General features: G+C 34.9%; 1 protein-coding gene and 1 long non-coding RNA gene across 2 annotated transcripts; both read left to right on the plus strand.

Moving 5' to 3' along the window:
* Positions 1-394: 394 nt before the first annotated feature.
* On the plus strand, positions 395-2,242 carry LOC139511039 (ankyrin-1-like). Its single transcript, XM_071297607.1, has 2 exons — positions 395-418; positions 788-2,242. The coding sequence occupies exons 1-2, from the start codon at positions 395-397 to the stop codon at positions 2,240-2,242; spliced, it is 1,479 nt and encodes a 492-aa protein (XP_071153708.1).
* Positions 2,243-4,156: 1,914 nt separating this feature from the next.
* Positions 4,157-20,363, plus strand: LOC139513091 (uncharacterized). The gene is made up of 3 exons (XR_011662386.1): positions 4,157-4,248; positions 5,366-5,473; positions 20,201-20,363. It is a non-coding gene; the product is annotated as an uncharacterized lncRNA (long non-coding RNA).
* Positions 20,364-24,293: the final 3,930 nt, after the last annotated feature.

Here is a 24,293-nt window from a genome sequence, read left to right on the forward strand (position 1 = left end):
AAATAGCAATTACCGCCTTGTTTCTTAATTTTGTATAATCCCTGTGACTAGTAAAATAGCCCTATATCATCTCCAATGGCACACATCCTCTTAATAACAAAGGTACTTGGGTCATGATTCTTATAGTCATGGATACCAGTAATGTAGTTGTTATAACAGATATTATAGTTTTCCAATCGATTGAACATTCGATCTATGTAATAAATATACTAATCTTAGTTATATAATAAGTTGTACGATAGCTTATTAACATATTATATACGGTTACAATTATATTCGTAAGTATATATACATAATACATATGTGCCGCACGTGTATCTGTTCGTTCATATGAAAGCAAAGTTGGTCTATGGTGGATAGTTGCGATCTTACCACATCTCCTTATTGTATAAAGATGCTTTTCTGGAATGGACCTGAGGTAAGATATGAATCTTATACGTGTCTATATTGATTATATTTTTACTTGTGTTGCGACTTGCCCTTCCAAAAGTTTAACGTTACATTCTTTACAAAGCAGCTATAGTTGTTTTTTTAATTTTTTTGAAAGCAATTAAGTTGAAAAACTCTTGCCTCATTAAAACAATTTAAATTATATAATATTTCAAAACGTATTAGTGTAAAGGTTTACTTTTTTCTGATAATTAAAAATGTAACTATTGCAAAATCTGCCGAGGGGATTTAATTTTGCAAACCTCTGGCTGGTACGGGACTTTTTTGCTGATTGTACCAGCTATATGAATAATACATTGAAAATGATACACTTTTATATATTTTCATTGTTATATAGAATGAATTTGAAGAGGAGAGAGAAAGACTGCACGATGAATCAACAGAGCCTCAGTTGTTACTTTTAAACGCCATATCTCTGAAATCGCCTTTAACAGAAATAATACGTTTAATTGAAGCAGGTGCGTGTGTTAACAAGGCTGCCCAGAACGGTATTCGGCCTTTACACCATGCCGTTGACAAAAATTATGTTGAATGTGTGAGTTTATTATTATTGAAAGGAGCGGAGATTAACATTACCGACGAGACTGGATTTACACCTTTACTGTTATCTGCTTGCCGTGGGTATTTCAAAGCAATGCAAGTATTGATAGATAATGCTGCGATGATAAATTACTGCGATGCAGATCGGAAAGATGTCCCAAATTATATTCGTGAAATGGGTTATTTAACTTATGACCCCCTTAATATGGCTATCGAAAACAATCATGTACAATGTGTTAGACTTTTACTAAAAAATGGAGCGCTTTCAAATAAAAAGTATTACATGGGATATGAAATTAATTTGGTTCCTATCAACCATGTTACATGTTTAGAGTTGTTATTAAAGCACGGAGCGAATCCAAATTTGTTCAGTCGTTATGGGATGACGCCTCTTGTGAAAGCATGCAAAGAAAACATGGTAAATGCAGTTTGTCTTCTTCTGAGATTTGGTGCTGATGTCAATTTACAATGTAGGTCCTGTTACAAATGGAACACTCCACTAAATACTGCGATAGAATACAATGCTATTAATGTAGTGAAAATATTATTGCAAAGTGGTGCAAATGTGTCCAAAGAAACTGGTTGTAAATACAGCCCACTTCACGAAGCAGTCCTTGTAGACAGTCCTGACATCTGTCGGCTGGTATTGTCATTTGGTGCGCAAGTTAATGACATGTCAGATGATAATTTTTCTCCTTTGATGCTAGCCGTGAAAACTTCAAAATTGTTGAATCGTGTGGAGATTGTAACAATTCTTCTTAAGAATGGATCAGATCCTAATTTATATCATTCACCTTCATCCGTCTCTGTCATTGGGCAATACTTGAAAAACAACAAGACTTGTTTAGACAAAGCAGTTATATGTTTGCTATTAAAGTATGGAGCAAACCTTAATTTTACAACTTGTTTGCCATGTGGTAAACATGATCCTTTCGGTATACTTCTGCATTTGTCGGATTGTTGCCAGCAAGAAATGTTACATTTACTTGTCACCACAACACGGAATGTCGACAGAGAAGCAATTAAAAAGTGTGTTAATTTAAATCAGAATCAACGAGAATATCTTATGTGTCTTACTTCTACTCCGCAACAACTAATATGTCTGACACGAGGTTTTATATTGTACAATTTTGGGAGAGATCTTGTAGACAAAGTGAATGACTTACCATTACCAAAAATCATAAAAAGATATCTTATGTTTAAGGAAACAGACCTAGCGGGAGTAGATCGAGTTTTTCCCCCTATACTTTGACATTAACAGTGCACATTGAATTGTAATATTTTTATTGTGACTAAGACAGTGTGTATATTGAGGGTCTGTTTGATATAAAACTATCAGTTAGCACACTCCTTTGAATACTAAACAATCGTAGTAATTATGCAAACCCTGAACATAATATACATTTTTGTTTGTAACAGACTAGACAGACTTTTCAAAAATATTCATAGTATACATACGCTAAACAAAATTATTTCAGGCTTTATCTTAAAAAAATGCACTTGATCCCAACTCCATCACAAAAAAAACAAACACCTATATAAAGATAAGAAACAATACCCCCAAAAAACTACGACAAAACTTTCGAATAGATGATGTATAATGTACCAAATATACGCTTATGAAAAAGTTGACGTGATATTCAATATCCCCAGCGAGTCCATCAAATTTAGGTTAACAATCAATATTGCACAGTACAGTTTTCGATGCACCGCTCAACTTTTCTTGCTAGTGTTCGTCTAGAATAATACAGTGTTGACACAGATATATTAGTTTAAACATATTTATTTATAGTGGATTAGAAAACAAGTTTTGCAACTTATATTAATCCCTTTCCACTTTGCGGGTGCGAGTGCTGCCTTGTAGCGGCATTAGCCTGCTCTTTTTCGAAATATACAAGGGTGTCTTTAACGTGCAAGAGATATGGCTCTCTCTTAACACGGATCAGCCATTTATCGTCCCCTTCCGATGGACAACCATCGTTTCCTCAAGACCCATACTCGCAAATGGTGTCAAGGGGGAGCCGAAAATTCAGTCCCAGGAACCTTTGTGTTAGTAGTGTATCATCTGGCATGTCTATATGTAATTTTAATAAGTTTTATAAATTTAATTGTTGAAATTGAAATAAAAATATTTATCATTTATTGTGACAAACAATCAAAGTTAATGAAACATGACGGATGTTGCAGAGCCAGAAAAGGGGCGACGGCTTTTGAAGCTGTGTTCATATTAGGTTTTTTTTTTATACCACGTGGAACGATTTTAGCCTTTTTGGTCCACTACATCTTTAAAGAAAGTATGAGCAATTTGTCATTGTAGAACTATTTATTTTTCATAATTAAAACCCAAATATGGGTTAAAATTGATGAGAAATAAGATAGTCGTTTAAAATGGCCTATACTTTCAAATGGCCGACCGTAGCAATAAAAGAAGAGCTCCATCATATGATTTTTTCTTCATTAATTATTTTTTTACGGTCGCATATCATATTTAAACTAAAAAATCAAATTAATAACAAAAAAGGTAAAATAAACTCCTAGGAGATGATAGAAGGCAATGGACAACGACTGCTTCTTCATATACTAGTAAAAAATGTACTATGAAACGTACTTCTTACACTGCATTGAAAAAATATCGCATTTACAACTGAATACAATAAATAGCATTTAATCATTTATTTACAAAAGAAAAACATAGCAGCACAATTTTATCAAGAACATAAACTTTTGCTTTTACTTTGATATTGAGCAAATTTAGGCTTACTTTTCGTATATATATCAGAGCCGTAACTAGCCTCTTTTAGAGGTAGGCACTTAAAGTTAACCATCGAGAGACGTTAACCACCGAGAGTCGGTTTTTAGACCCGCCCAGTGCACCTAAGCACGCCTACTTTTGGAGCTCTTTAGTATGAAGATAAGAAAAATATACGAAATTACGGAACTGTATACCCTGTTTTATGCTTGTTGTTGGTGTTTCTTGCGCATGCGCACAAAGCACGGTGATAGTTACGGTTACTGACTCAGGAACCTTTTATATTACATACGTTTTACTAAACTGGATCCTTGTTGTGTTCAGTTATCGATACTACGATGGAATTACGGACCAGTTTACATAAACATGGTAAATAGATAGACAGCTGATAATCATAATTGATTAAGAACTAACCTGGAAGAAGAAATGAGTTAACTATTGATTACAACAGAGACGAGAATGCCATCGTGTTTGTTCTGCTAAAAAAAGCAGGAGCATTGGAGTTTATGGTTAGATTTTAAATATTTATTGTCTCCAAACTGGGTAAATTTGATATAGTAACACCCCACCCCCTTTTTTTTTTTAAATAACTCGAGAACCACACATCTCGCTCGCTTAACAAAGTAACAATAAGAAATAATTATTGTTAGTTTCAAGAATAATTAATCGTCAAAACTTATCCCCTCCCCGACATCAAAGGAAGTTAAATGTATTATCCCAAAATTAGACCAATTTTTTATGATATAAGGACGTCTTGACAGGCTATTATTTTATTTTGTTTTGTTGGGGTTTTTTGTGCTTTGACGTCTTCCTCCTGTATGAAAAAAAAACCATAATAGACCCCCCCTTTTTCCCCATAATATAGCTTTTTAAGAAGTCATAATTATTTGGACTACCCCTGAATATATTTCAGACAGACTCTTCTCTAAAAAAATGTAAACATGATTTGAGAGAAATCTTTGGAATAGTTTTTTAAATGATTTAATTATTATGTCATGTATATAATTGACATTAACATAGTTATAAACTGAGACTACTAGTATAACACATAGTGTTATAGTAGTCTCAGCTATAAACTTTCCATTGTATTGACCAATATGACTAACTCATATGCTCTTTCCCATAAATGTCACAATATCAATATATTACAGTAAAACTGATAGTTTGATGACATTGTTTAAGACTATTGACCTCAGGTCAGCCTAAACTGAGTTTAAAACTGTAATTTATTCATTAAAACAGTTCAAGACATGTACCTTCTGAAATGTGATTGCATCAAAATTAAACCTAAGGCATAACATACTTAGTGTGCAGGAAGTGCCACCAAATAAATACTGATTTGTAAAATTAGATGATGATATTTGTGAAGTCAAAGATATTATAGCTAGTTATAACTGGTTTTAGATATAAATCTGAGTAAAAGGTTGATTTATATGTGCTCTTTCATGTTTAGATTATAATTTAAATTTAATCTTTTGAAGTTTTTTTTATAATATTAAGACATTAAAATCACAATTATTTATTTATACACAAAAAAATAATTTTTGTCCTTTTTTAGTTGAATGACTGTACACAAACATTATACACACATAATTTTGATAATTCTGTAATGTTTTTTTTCTATAGCCCCAGAATGTGACAAAAGACTTATTAATCCAGATTTACAAAAAATAGAAATAGTTCAGCTACCATAAGACTGCTATGACAAAAATTTTGCAGTTTCCAGAATTTGAGGTAGAGTATAGTTAGGAATAGTTTGATTATGCAGATGCTTAGTTTGCCATAAACAATTATGCCCTTGATACAAAAGCAGAGGAAACAAAAAAGTATGAAAATAGTTGAAAAAAGTAATCATTATTACCTAGTCATATACTGTAAATAGAAAAAGAGAAAAGCACTGGTTATGATTTGGTATTTTTAATAGCATTATCATTCGTCCATAACTTGGAATATATACTGGATTGAGCTTGACATTTATTTAATATCATTGACACATGGTTGCAAGAAATGAAAGATGGTAATTTAAACCTAGCAATTTTATTAAGATTTAAAAAAAAGCTTTTGATTTGATAGAATATGACTTTCTTTGTTTAAAGCTAGACATGTATGGATTTAGTAAGACTACTGTTAGTTTTTTAAGTCGTACCTGAATAACAAAAGGTATACATTTGTAATGTTAACTCTGAACAACAACATGTAAAATTTGGTGTTCCCCAATGTTCTATACCTTGTCCTCTATTGTTTGTGCTATTTATAAATGACCTTCCCTTATGCATTAAAAATTGTGAAACAGACCTATATCGTTGTATATGCTGATGACACCACTATTCATAAATCAGGGGGAAACATCTAGAAAATATAAATGATGATGTTCAAGAAGATTTATACAGGGTTGAAGAGTGGTGTAAAATGAATAACATGTTCATAGATGCAAATGAAACAAAATGTTTGATAACTGGAACTAAGCAGAAACTATTCAGACTTTTCAACCAAACTTGATAATAAATTAAAGTATTACAAAATTCTTCATGTGAAAAAATATTAGTTTCAAAATTGACAGCCCACTAAGTAACTGGAGAAATCAAATTGACCAAGGTTGTGCTAATATATCATCCAGAATATATCATCTTTCTTAAATACATTTTTTTTTATATAACTGCAAGAAAACATAATACAATGGGTGTTCTGCCTCTAATTGACTACTGTTGTATTATTTGGGATGAATGTAAAAATTTAGGGATAACAAGAATTTTAAAAATCCAAAAAAAGGGCAGCATGATAAATTCTAGATGCAGATCCGTTATCCCTCTTGGTATATAGGAGCACTATATTCTATGTTAACCCCCCAGTAGGTATCAACAAATACTGTTGATAGACGGTATATAGGAGCACTATATTCCATGTTAACCACCGACGGTAGGTATAGACAAATACTGGTGATAGACGGTATATAGGAGCACTCAATTGTATGTTAACCACCGACGGTAGGTATAGACAAATACTGTTGATAGACGGTATATAGGAGCACTATATTGTATGTTAACTACCGACGGTAGGTATAGACAAATACTGTTGATAGACGGTATATAGGAGCACTATATTGTATGTTAACCACCGACACTAGGTATAGACAAATACTGTTGATAGACGGTATATGGGAGCACTATATTGTATGTTAACCACCGACGGTAGGTATAGACAAATACTGTTGATAGACGGTTTATGGGAGCACTATATTGTATGTTAACCACCGACGGTAGGTATAGACAAATTCTGTTGATAGACGGTATATAGGAGCACTATATTGTATGTTAACCACCGACACTAGGTATAGACAAATACTGTTGATAGACGGTATATGGGAGCACTATATTGTATGTTAACCACCGACGGTAGGTATAGACAAATACTGTTGATAGACGGTATATAGGAGCACTATATTGTATGTTAACTACCGACGGTAGGTATAGACAAATACTGTTGATAGACTATATATAGGAGCACTATATTGTATGTTAACCACCGACACTAGGTATAGACAAATACTGTTGATAGACGGTATGTGGGAGCACTATATTGTATGTTAACCACCGACGGTAGGTATAGACAAATACTGTTGATAGACGGTTTATGGGAGCACTATATTGTATGTTAACCACCGACGGTAGGTATAGACAAATTCTGTTGATAGACGGTATATAGGAGCACTATATTGTATGTTAACCACCGACGGTAGGTATAGACAAATACTGGTGATAGACGGTATATAGGAGCACTATATTGTATGTTAACTACCGACGGTAGGTATAGACAAATACTGTTGATAGACGGTATATAGGAGGACTATATTGTATGTTAACTACCGACACTAGATATAGACAAATACTGTTGATAGACGGTATATGGGAGCACTATATTGTATGTTAACCACCGACGGTAGGTATAGACAAATACTGTTGATAGACTTAATATAGGAGCACTATATTGTATGTTAACCACCGACGGTAGGTATAGACAAATACTGTTGATAGACGGTATATAGGAGCACTATATTGTATGTTAACTACCGACAGTAGGTATAGACAAATACTGTTGATAGACGGTATATAGGAGCACAATATTATAAGTTAATCACTGACGGAAGGTATAGACAAATACTGTTGATAGACGGTATTTAGGAGCACTATATTGTATGTTAACTACCGACAGTAGGTATAGACAAATACTGTTGATAGACGGTATATGGGAGCACTATATTATATGTTAACTACCAACAGTAGGTATAGATTAAACTCTTGATAGACGGTATATATAATAGCACTATATCGTATGTTAATCACCGACGGTAGGTATAGACAAATACTGGTGATAGATGGTATATAGGAGCACTATATTGTATGTTAACTACCGACAGTAGGTTTAGAAAAATACTGATAATAGACGGTATATAGGAGCATTATATTGCATGTTAACTACCGACAGTAGGTATAGACAAATAATGTTGATAGACGGTATATAGGAGCACTATATTATATGTTAACTACCAACAGTAGGTATAGATTAAACTCTTGATAGACGGTATATATAATAGCACTATATCGTATGTTAATCACCGACGGTAGGTATAGACAAATACTGGTGATAGATGGTATATAGGAGCACTATATTGTATGTTAACTACCGACGGTAGGTATAGACAAATACTGTTGATAGACGGTATTTAGGAGCACTATATTGTATGTTAACTACCGACAGTAGGTATAGACAAATACTGTTGATAGACGGTATATGGGAGCACTATGTTGTATGTTAACAACCGACGGTAGGAATAGACAAATACTGTTGATAGACGGTATATAGGAGCACTATATTGTATGTTAACCACCGACGGTAGGTTTAGACAAATACTGTTGATAGACGGTATATAGAAGCACTATATTGTATGTTAATTACCGACAGTAGGTATAGACAAATACTGTTGATAGACGGTATATAGGAGCATTATATTGTATATTAACCACCGACGGTAGGTATAGACATATACTGTTGATAGATGGTATATAGGAGCACTATATTGTATGTTAACTACCGACGGTAGGTATAGACAAATACTGTTGATAGACGGTATATAGGAGCACTATATTGTATGTTAACCACTGACGGTAGGTATCAACAAATACTGTTGATAGACGGTATATAGGAGCACTATATTCCATGTTAACCACCGACGGTAGGTATAGACAAATACTGGTGATAGACGGTATATAGGAGCACTAAATTGTATGTTAACCACCGACGGTAGGTATAGACAAATACTGTTGATAGACGGTATATAGGAGCACTATATTGTATGTTAACTACCGACGGTAGGTATAGACAAATACTGTTGATAGACGGTATATAGGAGCACTATATTGTATGTTAACCACCGACACTAGGTATAGACAAATACTGTTGATAGACGGTATATAGGAGGACTATATTGTATGTTAACTACCGACACTAGATATAGACAAATACTGTTGATAGACGGTATATGGGAGCACTATATTGTATGTTAACCACCGACGGTAGGTATAGACAAATACTGTTGATAGACTTAATATAGGAGCACTATATTGTATGTTAACCACCGACGGTAGGTATAGACAAATACTGTTGATAGACGGTATATAGGAGCACTATATTGTATGTTAACTACCGACAGTAGGTATAGACAAATACTGTTGATAGACGGTATATAGGAGCACAATAGTATAAGTTAATCACTGACGGAAGGTATAGACAAATACTGTTGATAGACGGTATTTAGGAGCACTATATTGTATGTTAACTACCGACAGTAGGTATAGACAAATACTGTTGATAGACGGTATATGGGAGCACTATATTATATGTTAACTACCAACAGTAGGTATAGATTAAACTCTTGATAGACGGTATATATAATAGCACTATATCGTATGTTAATCACCGACGGTAGGTATAGACAAATACTGGTGATAGATGGTATATAGGAGCACTATATTGTATGTTAACTACCGACAGTAGGTTTAGAAAAATACTGATAATAGACGGTATATAGGAGCATTATATTGCATGTTAACTACCGACAGTAGGTATAGACAAATAATGTTGATAGACGGTATATAGGAGCACTATATTATATGTTAACTACCAACAGTAGGTATAGATTAAACTCTTGATAGACGGTATATATAATAGCACTATATCGTATGTTAATCACCGACGGTAGGTATAGACAAATACTGGTGATAGATGGTATATAGGAGCACTATATTGTATGTTAACTACCGACGGTAGGTATAGACAAATACTGTTGATAGACGGTATTTAGGAGCACTATATTGTATGTTAACTACCGACAGTAGGTATAGACAAATACTGTTGATAGACGGTATATGGGAGCACTATGTTGTATGTTAACAACCGACGGTAGGAATAGACAAATACTGTTGATAGACGGTATATAGGAGCACTATATTGTATGTTAACCACCGACGGTAGGTTTAGACAAATACTGTTGATAGACGGTATATAGAAGCACTATATTGTATGTTAATTACCGACAGTAGGTATAGACAAATACTGTTGATAGACGGTATATAGGAGCATTATATTGTATATTAACCACCGACGGTAGGTATAGACATATACTGTTGATAGATGGTATATAGGAGCACTATATTGTATGTTAACCACTGACGGTAGGTATAGCCAAATACTGTTGATAGACGGTATATAGGAGCACTATATTGTATGTTAACCACCGACGGTAGGTATAGACAAATACTGTTGATAGACGGTATATAGGCGCACTATATTGTATGTTAACCACCGACGGTAGGTATAGACAAATACTGTTGATAGACGGTATAAAGGAGCACTATATTGTATGTTAACTACCGACGGTAGGTATAGACAAATACTGTTGATAGACGGTATATAGGAGCACTATATTGTATGTTAACCACTGACGGTAGGTATCAACAAATACTGTTGATAGACGGTATATAGGAGCACTATATTCCATGTTAACCACCGACGGTAGGTATAGACAAATACTGGTGATAGACGGTATATAGGAGCACTAAATTGTATGTTAACCACCGACGGTAGGTATAGACAAATACTGTTGATAGACGGTATATAGGAGCACTATATTGTATGTTAACTACCGACGGTAGGTATAGACAAATACTGTTGATAGACGGTATATAGGAGCACTATATTGTATGTTAACCACCGACACTAGGTATAGACAAATACTGTTGATAGACGGTATATGGGAGCACTATATTGTATGTTAACCACCGACGGTAGGTGTAGACAAATACTGTTGATAGACGGTTTATGGGAGCACTATATTGTATGTTAACCACCGACGGTAGGTATAGACAAATTCTGTTGATAGACGGTATATAGGAGCACTATATTGTATGTTAACCACCGACGGTAGGTATATACAAATACTGGTGATAGACGGTATATAGGAGCACTATATTGTATGTTAACTACCGACGGTAGGTATAGACAAATACTGTTGATAGACGGTATATAGGAGCACTATATTGTATGTTAACTACCGACACTAGATATAGACAAATACTGTTGATAGACGGTATATGGGAACACTATATTGTATGTTAACTACCGACGGTAGGTATAGACAAATACTGTTGATAGACGGTATATAGGAGCACTATATTGTATGTTAACCACCGACGGTAGGTATAGAAATACTGTTGATAGACGGTATATAGGAGCACTATATTGTATGTTAACTACCGACAGTAGGTATAGACAAATACTGTTGATAGACGGTATATAGGAGCAATATATTGTATGTTAACTACCGACACTAGGTATAGACAAATACTGTTGATAGACGGTATATGGGAGCACTATATTGTATGTTAACCACCGACGGTAGGAATAGACAAATACTGTTGATAGACGGTATATAGGAGCACTATATTGTATGTTAACCACCGACGGTAGGTAAAGACAAATACTGTTGATAGACGGTATATAGGAGCACTATATTGTATGTTAACCACCGACGGTAGGTATAGAAATACTGTTGATAGACGGTATATAGGAGCACTATATTGTATGTTAACTACCGACACTAGATATAGACAAATACTGTTGATAGACGGTATATGGGAACACTATATTGTATGTTAACCACCGACGGTAGGTATAGACAAATACTGTTGATAGACGGTATATAGGAGCACTATATTGTATGTTAACCACCGACGGTAGGTATAGAAATACTGTTGATAGACGGTATATAGGAGCACTATATTGTATGTTAACTACCGACACTAGGTATAGACAAATACTGTTGATAGACGGTATATAGGAGCAATATATTGTATGTTAACTACCGACACTAGGTATAGACAAATACTGTTGATAGACGGTATATGGGAGCACTATATTGTATGTTAACCACCGACGCTAGGAATAGACAAATACTGTTGATAGACGGTATATAGGAGGACTATATTGTATGTTAACTACCGACACTAGATATAGACAAATACTGTTGATAGACGGTATATGGGAGCACTATATTGTATGTTAACCAACGACGGTAGGTGTAGACAAATTCTGTTGATAGACGGTATATAGGAGCACTATATTGTATGTTAACCACCGACGGTAGGTATAGACAAATACTGGTGATAGACGGTATATAGGAGCACTATATTGTATGTTAACTACCGACGGTAGGTATAGACAAATACTGTTGATAGACGGTATATAGGAGGACTATATTGTATGTTAACTACCGACACTAGATATAGACAAATACTGTTGATAGACGGTATATGGGAGCACTATATTGTATGTTAACCACCGACGGTAGGTATAGACAAATACTGTTGATAGACGGTATATAGGAGCACTATATTGTATGTTAACCACCGACGGTAGGTTTAGACAAATACTGTTGATAGACGGTATATAGAAGCACTATATTGTATGTTAACTACCGACAGTAGGTATAGACAAATACTGTTGATAGACGGTATATAGGAGCATTATATTGTATATTAACCACCGACGGTAGGTATAGACATATACTGTTGATAGATGGTATATAGGAGCACTATATTGTATGTTAACCACTGACGGTAGGTATAGCCAAATACTGTTGATAGACGGTATATAGGAGCACTATATTGTATGTTAACCACCGACGGTAGGTATAGACAAATACTGTTGATAGACGGTATATAGGCGCACTATATTGTATGTTAACCACCGACGGTAGGTATAGACAAATACTGTTGATAGACGGTATAAAGGAGCACTATATTGTATGTTAACTACCGACGGTAGGTATAGACAAATACTGTTGATAGACGGTATATAGGAGCACTATATTGTATGTTAACCACTGACGGTAGGTATCAACAAATACTGTTGATAGACGGTATATAGGAGCACTATATTCCATGTTAACCACCGACGGTAGGTATAGACAAATACTAGTGATAGACGGTATATAGGAGCACTAAATTGTATGTTAACCACCGACGGTAGGTATAGACAAATACTGTTGATAGACGGTATATAGGAGCACTATATTGTATGTTAACTACCGACGGTAGGTATAGACAAATACTGTTGATAGACGGTATATAGGAGCACTATATTGTATGTTAACCACCGACACTAGGAATAGACAAATACTGTTGATAGACGGTATATGGGAGCACTATATTGTATGTTAACCACCGACGGTAGGTGTAGACAAATACTGTTGATAGACGGTTTATGGGAGCACTATATTGTATGTTAACCACCGACGGTAGGTATAGACAAATTCTGTTGATAGACGGTATATAGGAGCACTATATTGTATGTTAACCACCGACGGAGGTATATACAAATACTGGTGATAGACGGTATATAGGAGCACTATATTGTATGTTAACTACCGACGGTAGGTATAGACAAATACTGTTGATAGACGGTATATAGGAGCACTATATTGTATGTTAACTACCGACACTAGATATAGACAAATACTGTTGATAGACGGTATATGGGAACACTATATTGTATGTTAACCACCGACGGTAGGTATAGACAAATACTGTTGATAGACGGTATATAGGAGCACTATATTGTATGTTAACCACCGACGGTAGGTATAGAAATACTGTTGATAGACGGTATATAGGAGCACTATATTGTATGTTAACTACCGACAGTAGGTATAGACAAATACTGTTGATAGACGGTATATAGGAGCAATATATTGTATGTTAACTACCGACACTAGGTATAGACAAATACTGTTGATAGACGGTATATGGGAGCACTATATTGTATGTTAACCACCGACGGTAGGAATAGACAAATACTGTTGATAGACGGTATATAGGAGCACTATATTGTATGTTAACCACCGACGGTAGGTAAAGACAAATACTGTTGATAGACGGTATATAGGAGCACTATATTGTATGTTAACCACCGACGGTAGGTATAGAAATACTGGTGATAGACGGTATATAGAAGCACTATATTGTATGTTAACTACCGACAGTAGGTATAGACAAATACTGTTGATTGACGGTTTATGGGAGCGCTATATTGTATGTTAACTTAGAAGCACTATATTGTATGTTAACTACCAACAGTAGGTATAGACAAATACTGTTGATAGACGGTATATAGGAGCATTATATTGTATGTTAACCACCGACGGTAGGTATAGACAAACACTGTTGATAGATGGTATATAGGAGCACTATATTGTATGTTAACCACCGACGGTAGGTATAGAAATACTGTTGATAGACGGTATATAGAAGCACTATATTGTATATTAACTACCGACAGTAGGTATAGACAAATACTGTTGATTGACGGTTTATGGGAGCACTATATTGTTGTTAACTTAGAAGCACTATATTGTATGTTAACTACCAACAGTAGGTATAGACAAATACTGTTGATAGACGGTATATAGGAGCATTATATTGTATGTTAACCACCGACGGTAGGTATAGACAAATACTGGTGATAGACGGTATATAGGAGCAACTACCAACAGTAGGTATAGACAGATACTGTTGATAGACGGTATCAAAGAGCACTATATTGTATGTTAACCAGCGACGGAAGGTATAGACAAATACTGTTGATAGACGTTATATAGGAGCACTATATTGTATGTTAACTACCGACGGTAGGTATAGACAAATACTGTTGATAGACGGTATTTAGGAGCACTATATTGTATGTTAACTACCGACGGTAGGTATAGACAAATACTGTTGATAGACGGTATTTAGGAGCACTATATTGTATGTTAACTACCGACAGTAGGTATAGACAAATACTGTTGATAGACGGTATATGGGAGCCCTATGTTGTATGTTAACAACCGACGGTAGGAATAGACAAATACTGTTGATAGACGGTATATAGGAGCACTATATTGTATGTTAACCACCGACGGTAGGTTAAGACAAATACTGTTGATAGACGGTATATAGAAGCACTATATTGTATGTTAACTTAGAAGCACTATATTGTATGTTAACTACCGACAGTAGGTATAGACAAATACTGTTGATAGACGGTATATAGGAGCATTATATTGTATGTTAACCACCGACGGTAGGTATAGACATATACTGTTGATAGATGGTATATAGGAGCACTATATTGTATGTTAACCACTGACGGTAGGTATAGCCAAATACTGTTGATAGACGGTATATAGGAGCACTATATTGTATGTTAACTACCGACAGTAGGTATAGACAAACTGTTGATAGACGGTATATAGGAGCACTATATTGTATGTTAACTACCGACAGTAGGTATAGACAAATACTGTTGATATACGGTATATGGGAGCACTATATTGTATGTTAACCACCGACGGTATGTATAGACAAATACTGGTGATAGACGGTATATAGGAGTACTTTATTGTATGTTAACCACTGACGGTAGGTATAGACTAATACTGTTGATAGACGTTATGTAGGAGCACTATATCTTATGTTTACCACCGACGGTAGGTATAGACAAATACTGTTGATATACGGTATATGGGAGCACTATATTGTATGTTAACCACCGACGGTATGTATAGACAAATACTGGTGATAGACGGTATATAGGAGCAACTACCGACAGTAGGTATAGACAGATACTGTTGATAGACGGTATCAAAGAGCACTATATTGTATGTTAACCAGCGACGGTAGGTATAGACAAATACTGTTGATAAACGGTATATAGGAGCACTATATTGTATGTTAACCACCGACAGTAGGTATAGACAAATACTGTTGATAGACGGTATATAGGAGCACTATATTGTATGTTAACCACTGACGGTAGGTATAGACAAACACTGTTGATAGATGGTATATAGGAGCACTATATTGTATGTTAACTACAGACGGTAGGTATAGACAAATACTGTTGATAGACAGTATATAGGAGCACTATATTGTATGTTAACCACCGACAGTAGGTATAGACACATACTGTTGATACACGGTATATAGGAGCAACTACCGACAGTAGGTATAGACAGATACTGTTGATAGACGGTATCAAAGAGCACTATATTGTATGTTAACCAGCGACGGAAGGTATAGACAAATACTGTTGATAGACGTTATATAGGAGCACTATATTGTATGTTAACTACCGACGGTAGGTATAGACAAATACTGTTGATAGACGGTATTTAGGAGCACTATATTGTATGTTAACTACCGACGGTAGGTATAGACAAATACTGTTGATAGACGGTATTTAGGAGCACTATATTGTATGTTAACTACCGACAGTAGGTATAGACAAATACTGTTGATAGACGGTATATGGGAGCCCTATGTTGTATGTTAACAACCGACGGTAGGAATAGACAAATACTGTTGATAGACGGTATATAGGAGCACTATATTGTATGTTAACCACCGACGGTAGGTTAAGACAAATACTGTTGATAGACGGTATATAGAAGCACTATATTGTATGTTAACTTAGAAGCACTATATTGTATGTTAACTACCGACAGTAGGTATAGACAAATACTGTTGATAGACGGTATATAGGAGCATTATATTGTATGTTAACCACCGACGGTAGGTATAGACATATACTGTTGATAGATGGTATATAGGAGCACTATATTGTATGTTAACCACTGACGGTAGGTATAGCCAAATACTGTTGATAGACGGTATATAGGAGCACTATATTGTATGTTAACTACCGACAGTAGGTATAGACAAACTGTTGATAGACGGTATATAGGAGCACTATATTGTATGTTAACTACCGACAGTAGGTATAGACAAATACTGTTGATATACGGTATATGGGAGCACTATATTGTATGTTAACCACCGACGGTATGTATAGACAAATACTGGTGATAGACGGTATATAGGAGTACTTTATTGTATGTTAACCACTGACGGTAGGTATAGACTAATACTGTTGATAGACGGTATGTAGGAGCACTATATCTTATGTTTACCACCGACGGTAGGTATAGACAAATACTGGTGATAGACGGTATATAGGAGCAACTACCGACAGTAGGTATAGACAGATACTGTTGATAGACGGTATCAAAGAGCACTATATTGTATGTTAACCAGCGACGGTAGGTATAGACAAATACTGTTGATAAACGGTATATAGGAGCACTATATTGTATGTTAACCACCGACAGTAGGTATAGACAAATACTGTTGATAGACGGTATATAGGAGCACTATATTGTATGTTAACCACTGACGGTAGGTATAGACAAACACTGTTGATAGATGGTATATAGGAGCACTATATTGTATGTTAACTACAGACGGTAGGTATAGACAAATACTGTTGATAGACAGTATATAGGAGCACTATATTGTATGTTAACCACCGACAGTAGGTATAGACACATACTGTTGATACACGGTATATAGGAGCACTATATTGTATGTTAACTACCGACGGTAGGTATAGACAAATACTGTTGATAGACGGTATATGGAAGCACTATATTGTATGTTAACCACCGACGGTAGCAGACTTGGGGTCAATTACATTGGAATGTAATTAATTAAATTACACATTACATTGCAAAATTGATCAATTACACTAATTACACATTACACAGTTTTTGAAATGTAATTAATTAAATTACAATTACTTTACTAAAGTAATTAATTAAATTACACATTACATTTTATCATAATATTTTTTTAACAATATTATACATGTACATAAAAACCATGTGTAAAATATGCATGACGTACCGATAATCATAGTTTAAGCGTTGCATTTGATAATCATTAGTAATTTTAATGTTTTGTCATTTAGTCTGCATATCTCTGGTTTGAACACTTTGACAGCAATTCTAAAGTTTTTCTACAGGAGCTTATGTGGCAGATATTGCTTGATCAGAACATGGAAGTTCCATGATTGGAAGATGTGTTGATAGGAGAGGGAATTTGTTCATAATTACTTGCCAATACCACATAAAGGGGTATTTTGACATCTCAGAAATGAAATCATTTAAATAAAACATAATATAAATAAAGAAATTAAATGTTTTTTTTTTTACTTTTAAAATATTAAATAGTGTGCTTGTCATAATATTGGCAATACATGTATTTCACTAATTAGATAAAAATACAAGTAAAGTGGCATTGTCCCTTGACATTTTAATCTGGTTAATTGCTGTTTGTTTTTACAGCTATTAATTTTTATTTCTATAATCCTTTTGTGTATACTAATTTGATAAAATGATTATGTGCAGTGATTTTAAATTCTAATTACCTGAATAAGAAAAAAAATTCACTGTGACACATTTTTTTTGGTTTTGTTTAACAAGGTGATTAATAACTTATCTATCTATTTAGTTAACAAAGATCTTTCTAAAAAACTGAACAACACATATATATAAAAATATTCTCACATATTTCTTTTAATTATAAGACTATTCAGAAAAAAATTCTGTAGATCAAATAAATAATATAAAAACTTCAGAATAAATTACAGACTTCATATATTAAAGAAGTGTGTGATATCAGTTTTTTTAAAATAAATATAATTTAACCATTTATGTTATTAAACACAAATCCTTATCTTTAACACAATAAAAGTACATGTAATTGAAATGTAATTCAAAAGTAATTGAGCATTACATGCTTTTTTCAATGTAATTAATTAAATTACCATTACATGTAATTAAAAAAATGCTCAATTACACATTACATTCAATTACATGGAAAACTGTAATGCACTACACTTAATTACCATTACATTTTCAATTACCCCATCCCTGGACGGTAGGTATAGACATATACTGTTGATAGATGGTATATAGGAGCACTATATTGTATGTTAACTTCCGACAGTAGGTATAGACAAATACTGTTGATAGACGGTTAATGGGAGCACTATATTGTATGTTAACCACCGACGGTAGGTATAGACAAATACTGTTGATAGACGGTATATAGGAGCACTATATTGTATGTTAACCACCGACGGTAGGTATAGACAAATACTGTTGATAGACGGTATATAGAAGCACTATATTGTATGTTAACTATCGACAGTAGGTATAGACAAATACTGTTGATAGACGGTTGATGGGAGCACTATATTGTATGTTAACCACCGACGGTAGGTATAGACATATACTGTTGATAGACGGTATATAGGAGCACTTTATTGTATGTTAACCACTGACGGTAGGTATAGACAAATACTGTTGATAAACGGTATATAGGAGCACTATATTGTATGTTAACTACCGACAGTAGGTATAGACAAATACTGTTGATAGACGGTATATAGGAGCACTATATTGTATGTTAACCACTGACGGTAGGTATAGACAAATACTGTTGATAGACGGTATATATGAGCACTTTATTGCATGTTAACCACCGACGGTAGGTATAGACAAATACTGTTGATGGATGGTGCAAAGGAGTACTATATCGTATGTTAACCACTGACGGTAGGTATAGACAAATACTGTTGATAGACGGTATATAGGAGGACTGTATTGTATGTTAACCACCGACGGTAGGTATAGACAAATACTGTTGATATACGGTATATAGGAGTATTGTATTTTATGTCAAACATCGACGATAGGTATGGACAAAATCCGACAAATACTGTATACAGACAGTGTATAGAAGTACTGTATTGTATGGTAATTATAAACACTGACGGTTGGTATGGACAATTTCTGTATCATGCATCAATTGTAAATAAAAGTATCATGTGAGTGACACAGGCTCATTGAAGCCTCTAGTTTTGATATTATTAATGTGGAGATCTGGTCTAATTTATCATTTTCTCTATTACATGCATGATAACTGCAACAATTGAATTGAAATAAAAGTGATAATATTTCTGTTGTAGGTTATCAAGATTTAGTGTTTCCATACAAGTGACAAAGATTGAACAACAAAAACATCTCAAACTTTACAGGACAGAGTAGACTTTTTTCACTGTGCTCAGTTTTGTCTTTATGTCTAAATTATGATACCTTTAAAAAAAACAATAAAATATGGAATAACATTTATTTCTATCTTATAAAGTGGAGTGAAGAAGTAAGGGGTCATTCAAAACATAAGAATATATTGCTATCATATATGCAGATCAGCAGCCCATACATTTGCTATAGCACATAAATATGGGACCAATAATTTCAAGTTGACTTTTAAAAAAGACCTTATTAATGTTATGCGAGATACCACCAAAGACCACTAGGTGTTGATCAAATGATATTGTAAATAAGAGGGTTGTCCAAAATATTTCCAACAGCTGTTTGATATACACTACCTTAATCAAACCACAATGGTAAAAAAACAGTTTTGGTCATTCTTAAAAGAAGCAAATATAATTTAGAAAAAGTGCAAGCTGTTGATAAAAACTACAAATAACTGCCAGTCCTAAAAGAGGGACGAAAGATACCAAAGGGACAGTCAAACTCATAAATCCAAAACAAACTGACAACGCCATGGCTAAAAATGAAAAAGACAAACAGAAAAACAATAGTACACACGACACAACATAGAAAACTAAAGAATAAACAACACGAACCCCACCAAAAACTAGGGGTGATCTCAGGTGCTCCGGAAGGGTAAGCAGATCCTGCTCCACATGTGGCACCCGTCGTGTTGCTTATGTGATTACAAATCCGGTAAATTGTCTAATTCGGTAGGTCATATTCATGAAAGGGAAGGGGATTGTAGTTACGACGTAAGGAATATATCCGATATCATTTGTGAAACGGTTATTCCATAACGGTCAACCAACTCGTGATGGCGTCCGTAAAATTTACGAAGGGATGATTTCAACTTCACCATTTGGAACTCTTGGTTTAATAGCTTCCTTGTTAGCAGCAAACCTCTATCAAGAAAATCATGATAGGAAATGCAAGCACGGGAATATCGTATCAATTGGGAGATATATACCCCGTATGCAGGTGCTGCTGGAATGTTGCTACTTAGAAATGGAAAGTTCACAATTGGAAAGCTGAAATCATCTCTTTTGTCGTAAAGTTTTGTTTTCAACCGACCCTCATTGTCAATTTCTAGATGTAAGTCAAGATATGAAGCCGACTTAACTGTATCTGTAGTATCCTTTATCTCTAGTTCGATTGGATAGATGCGTTCCACATAGTCACCAAATTTTGAATTGTTTAGTGAAAGAACATCATCTATATAGCGGAAAGTAGAGTTAAAGGATATTGCTAACTTCTTATCTTTCTTCCTAAGAAGTTCCTGCATGAAGTCAGCCTCATAATAATAAAGAAACAAGTCGGCGAGTAGAGGGGCACAGTTTGTTCCCATTGGAATGCCGACAGTCTGTTGAAAAACACGTCCTCCGAACGTAACAAATATGTTGTCAATCAAGAAATCAAGCATCTTGATAATATCAGTTTCAGAGAATTTTTTGTTTGAATCAGAGTGATTCTTTACAAAGTAGGATTTATCCCTCCCTAAGACAAGATACTTGTATCTACGTTGGCCATTCTTTTTTATGAAACAAAGTAATACCAACTCTTTCAATTTGTCTTTTAGTTTGGAATGTGGAATACTTGTGTACAGAGTAGAAAAGTCAAATGTTTTAATACTGTTACAAGATGAAAGAGAGTTAGATTGTATGTACTCTAAAAGATCTTTTGAATTTTTAAGTATCCACATCTGATTCACACCACCTCTAGAATAGGCAGTTTCACAATAACTTTGAAGCCCGTCTTTGATTGCTGATAAAATAGACGTTAATAATTTAGAAAGAGGTTTCGTGGAGCACTTGGAAGACCCAGCAATATACCGTTGTTTGTAAGGACACTTATGTAGTTTAGGTATCCAATACAGTGATGGAAGATCCAGTTCTTCATCTTTGGTTGAAATTCCAAAGGAACATAGAACAGACCTATGATTATCCAGGATTTCCTCTTTGGTAAGTGTCGTGAGGGTATATGTTGAGTTTCCAAGTGAATTGTCAATACCTAATTCGTTTATCAAGCAGTTGATGTAGTGACTTTTACACACAAAAACGATGTTATTTGGGGCTTTATCTGCGGGGACAACAACATATTTGTCATGGAGGTCGGATAGGTGCTTTGCAACATTTGGGTCTTTAAAGATTGACGTAGCATGGGCATTGATGGACCCATTCAGTTTCTTAATTCTGATTTGTATCAACGACCTCACTGCCTTAATCCATTCGGAAAGAGTGTCTACGTCTTCCTTCTCGCGCTTAGCCCATTGCCTGGCATAATCCTCGACTGAATCCATCAAAATTTTAAAGTTGTATTTCCAATTGATGGATTTAGGCTCACGATATTTGGGACCTTTCGATAACACATTTCGTAGAGAAGTGTTATTAACAATGTTAAGGTCACCGGTAATAACGTGGCCAGCAGGATTATATGTGAATTTGGAACTAGCACAAGTGCAATCAGGAGGTTTAGACTTGAAGTCGTCAATATCGAGATCCTGCAAAACGCGTTTGTAATTGAAAATTTTAGTTGCAATAGGTTTGGTATAGGTATAAGAAATTATTGGTACAGACTGGTCTTTGAAATAAGGAGGTATTTTCGATTGCACTAATTTATGATGAAGGATATTGCCTAGGTTGACGCCATCGAGACCTTTGTTGGCAAAGGAAAGATTAAGAAAAAACCTTTTCTCTTTTTCATCTTTTCCAATGCGAACTGGCTTGAAAAGTCTGTGACTTGCAATATCCGAAATTATAGCTTCAAGTTTGTATTGGTTTGCATGAGGGTTTGTAACAGTGGATTCCAAACATAAATTAAACAGAGAATGAAGTTTTGAAAGGGGTAATGAATAAAGTTTCGTGCGAATGTGATGAATACCTAACGGCTTTTGTATGAATGGCAGCAAGTCATTAATAGAGACATCATGCAGAGAAGGTGATGTATAATGACGATGACCATGACTGCGTCTACGTCGAGGAGTCGAGTTGAAAATATTCATCACATTCACCGAGTTACACGAAGGACTAGATAGAATACCTATACCATCAATTTTGTCATTGCAGCCATAAGGTGTTGCAGTTCCCAATTGTCTAATCCAGTAGTCTTCTTTTTGTCTACGGAGAGTCGTTGAAAGATTAGGATTATTAGAGCTATGGTATATCTTTTCGATAATGCGAACTGTCATAGAAACGATGGAATGATCGGGCTGATTGAAATGCTGGTATAGAATGTCGTTAGCATTAAGGTTAATGTCTGATCTATGACCGCACATACGTTTGTTAAGCCTTCCCTTCGTTTCACCGACGTATACCAATCCGCAAAGGTTGCACTCTAATCCGTAGACGACATTTATCGATTTACAATTCAGATCATCGTAACTTCTGGTAAAATATGACTTCTTGGTCAAATTGCTAGTGAATTCAGCATCTGTAATTAAAATAGCACAAGTTTTGCAGCCTTTGGTCTCACATTTTGAAATGCGACAGTGTTGTACTGTGTCATCAAACACCAAAATGTCTTTAAGGAGAACTGAACATGGCTGTATATGTGAAATATTGCTATTGTCACTAGGACGATGATCTGAATGAGTCGTGTTTGAGATATTTGTCATGTCTGGTGATGAGGGGACACCTGCCGTATCAGACGACACCGTGTCCAGGGTGACGTCTGTTTCGGACCTTTTTATACTGGGCGACGTCCGAGCCAGTTTCCTGTTTGATCTTCGTAAGTTCATGCAATTGTGGTTTTGCTACTGGGCGGATGATGTCCTCGGGGACAAAATGTCCACCAGCAGAGACATCGACCCAGTGGTAATAAAAGAGGGACGAAAGATACCAAAGGGACAGTCAAACTCATAAATCCAAAACAAACTGACAACGCCATGGCTAAAAATGAAAAAGACAAACAGAAAAACAATAGTACACACGACACAACATAGAAAACTAAAGAATAAACAACACCTAAATGTGGGTGGAGATTACCATTTAGCACAAATGAGTTTCT

The sequence above is a fragment of the Mytilus edulis genome, chromosome 2 (genome assembly GCF_963676685.1).
Source record: "Mytilus edulis chromosome 2, xbMytEdul2.2, whole genome shotgun sequence".
Lineage (NCBI taxonomy): Eukaryota > Metazoa > Mollusca > Bivalvia > Mytilida > Mytilidae > Mytilus > Mytilus edulis.

Bases quoted from the DNA above. Each gene is read 5' to 3' on its own strand.
- LOC139511039 (XM_071297607.1), top strand. From the start codon at position 395: ATGCTTTTCTGGAATGGACCTGAG. The intron at 419-787 runs GTAAGATATGAA...ATTGTTATATAG, and splicing joins TTTTCTGGAATGGACCTGAG to AATGAATTTGAAGAGGAGAG.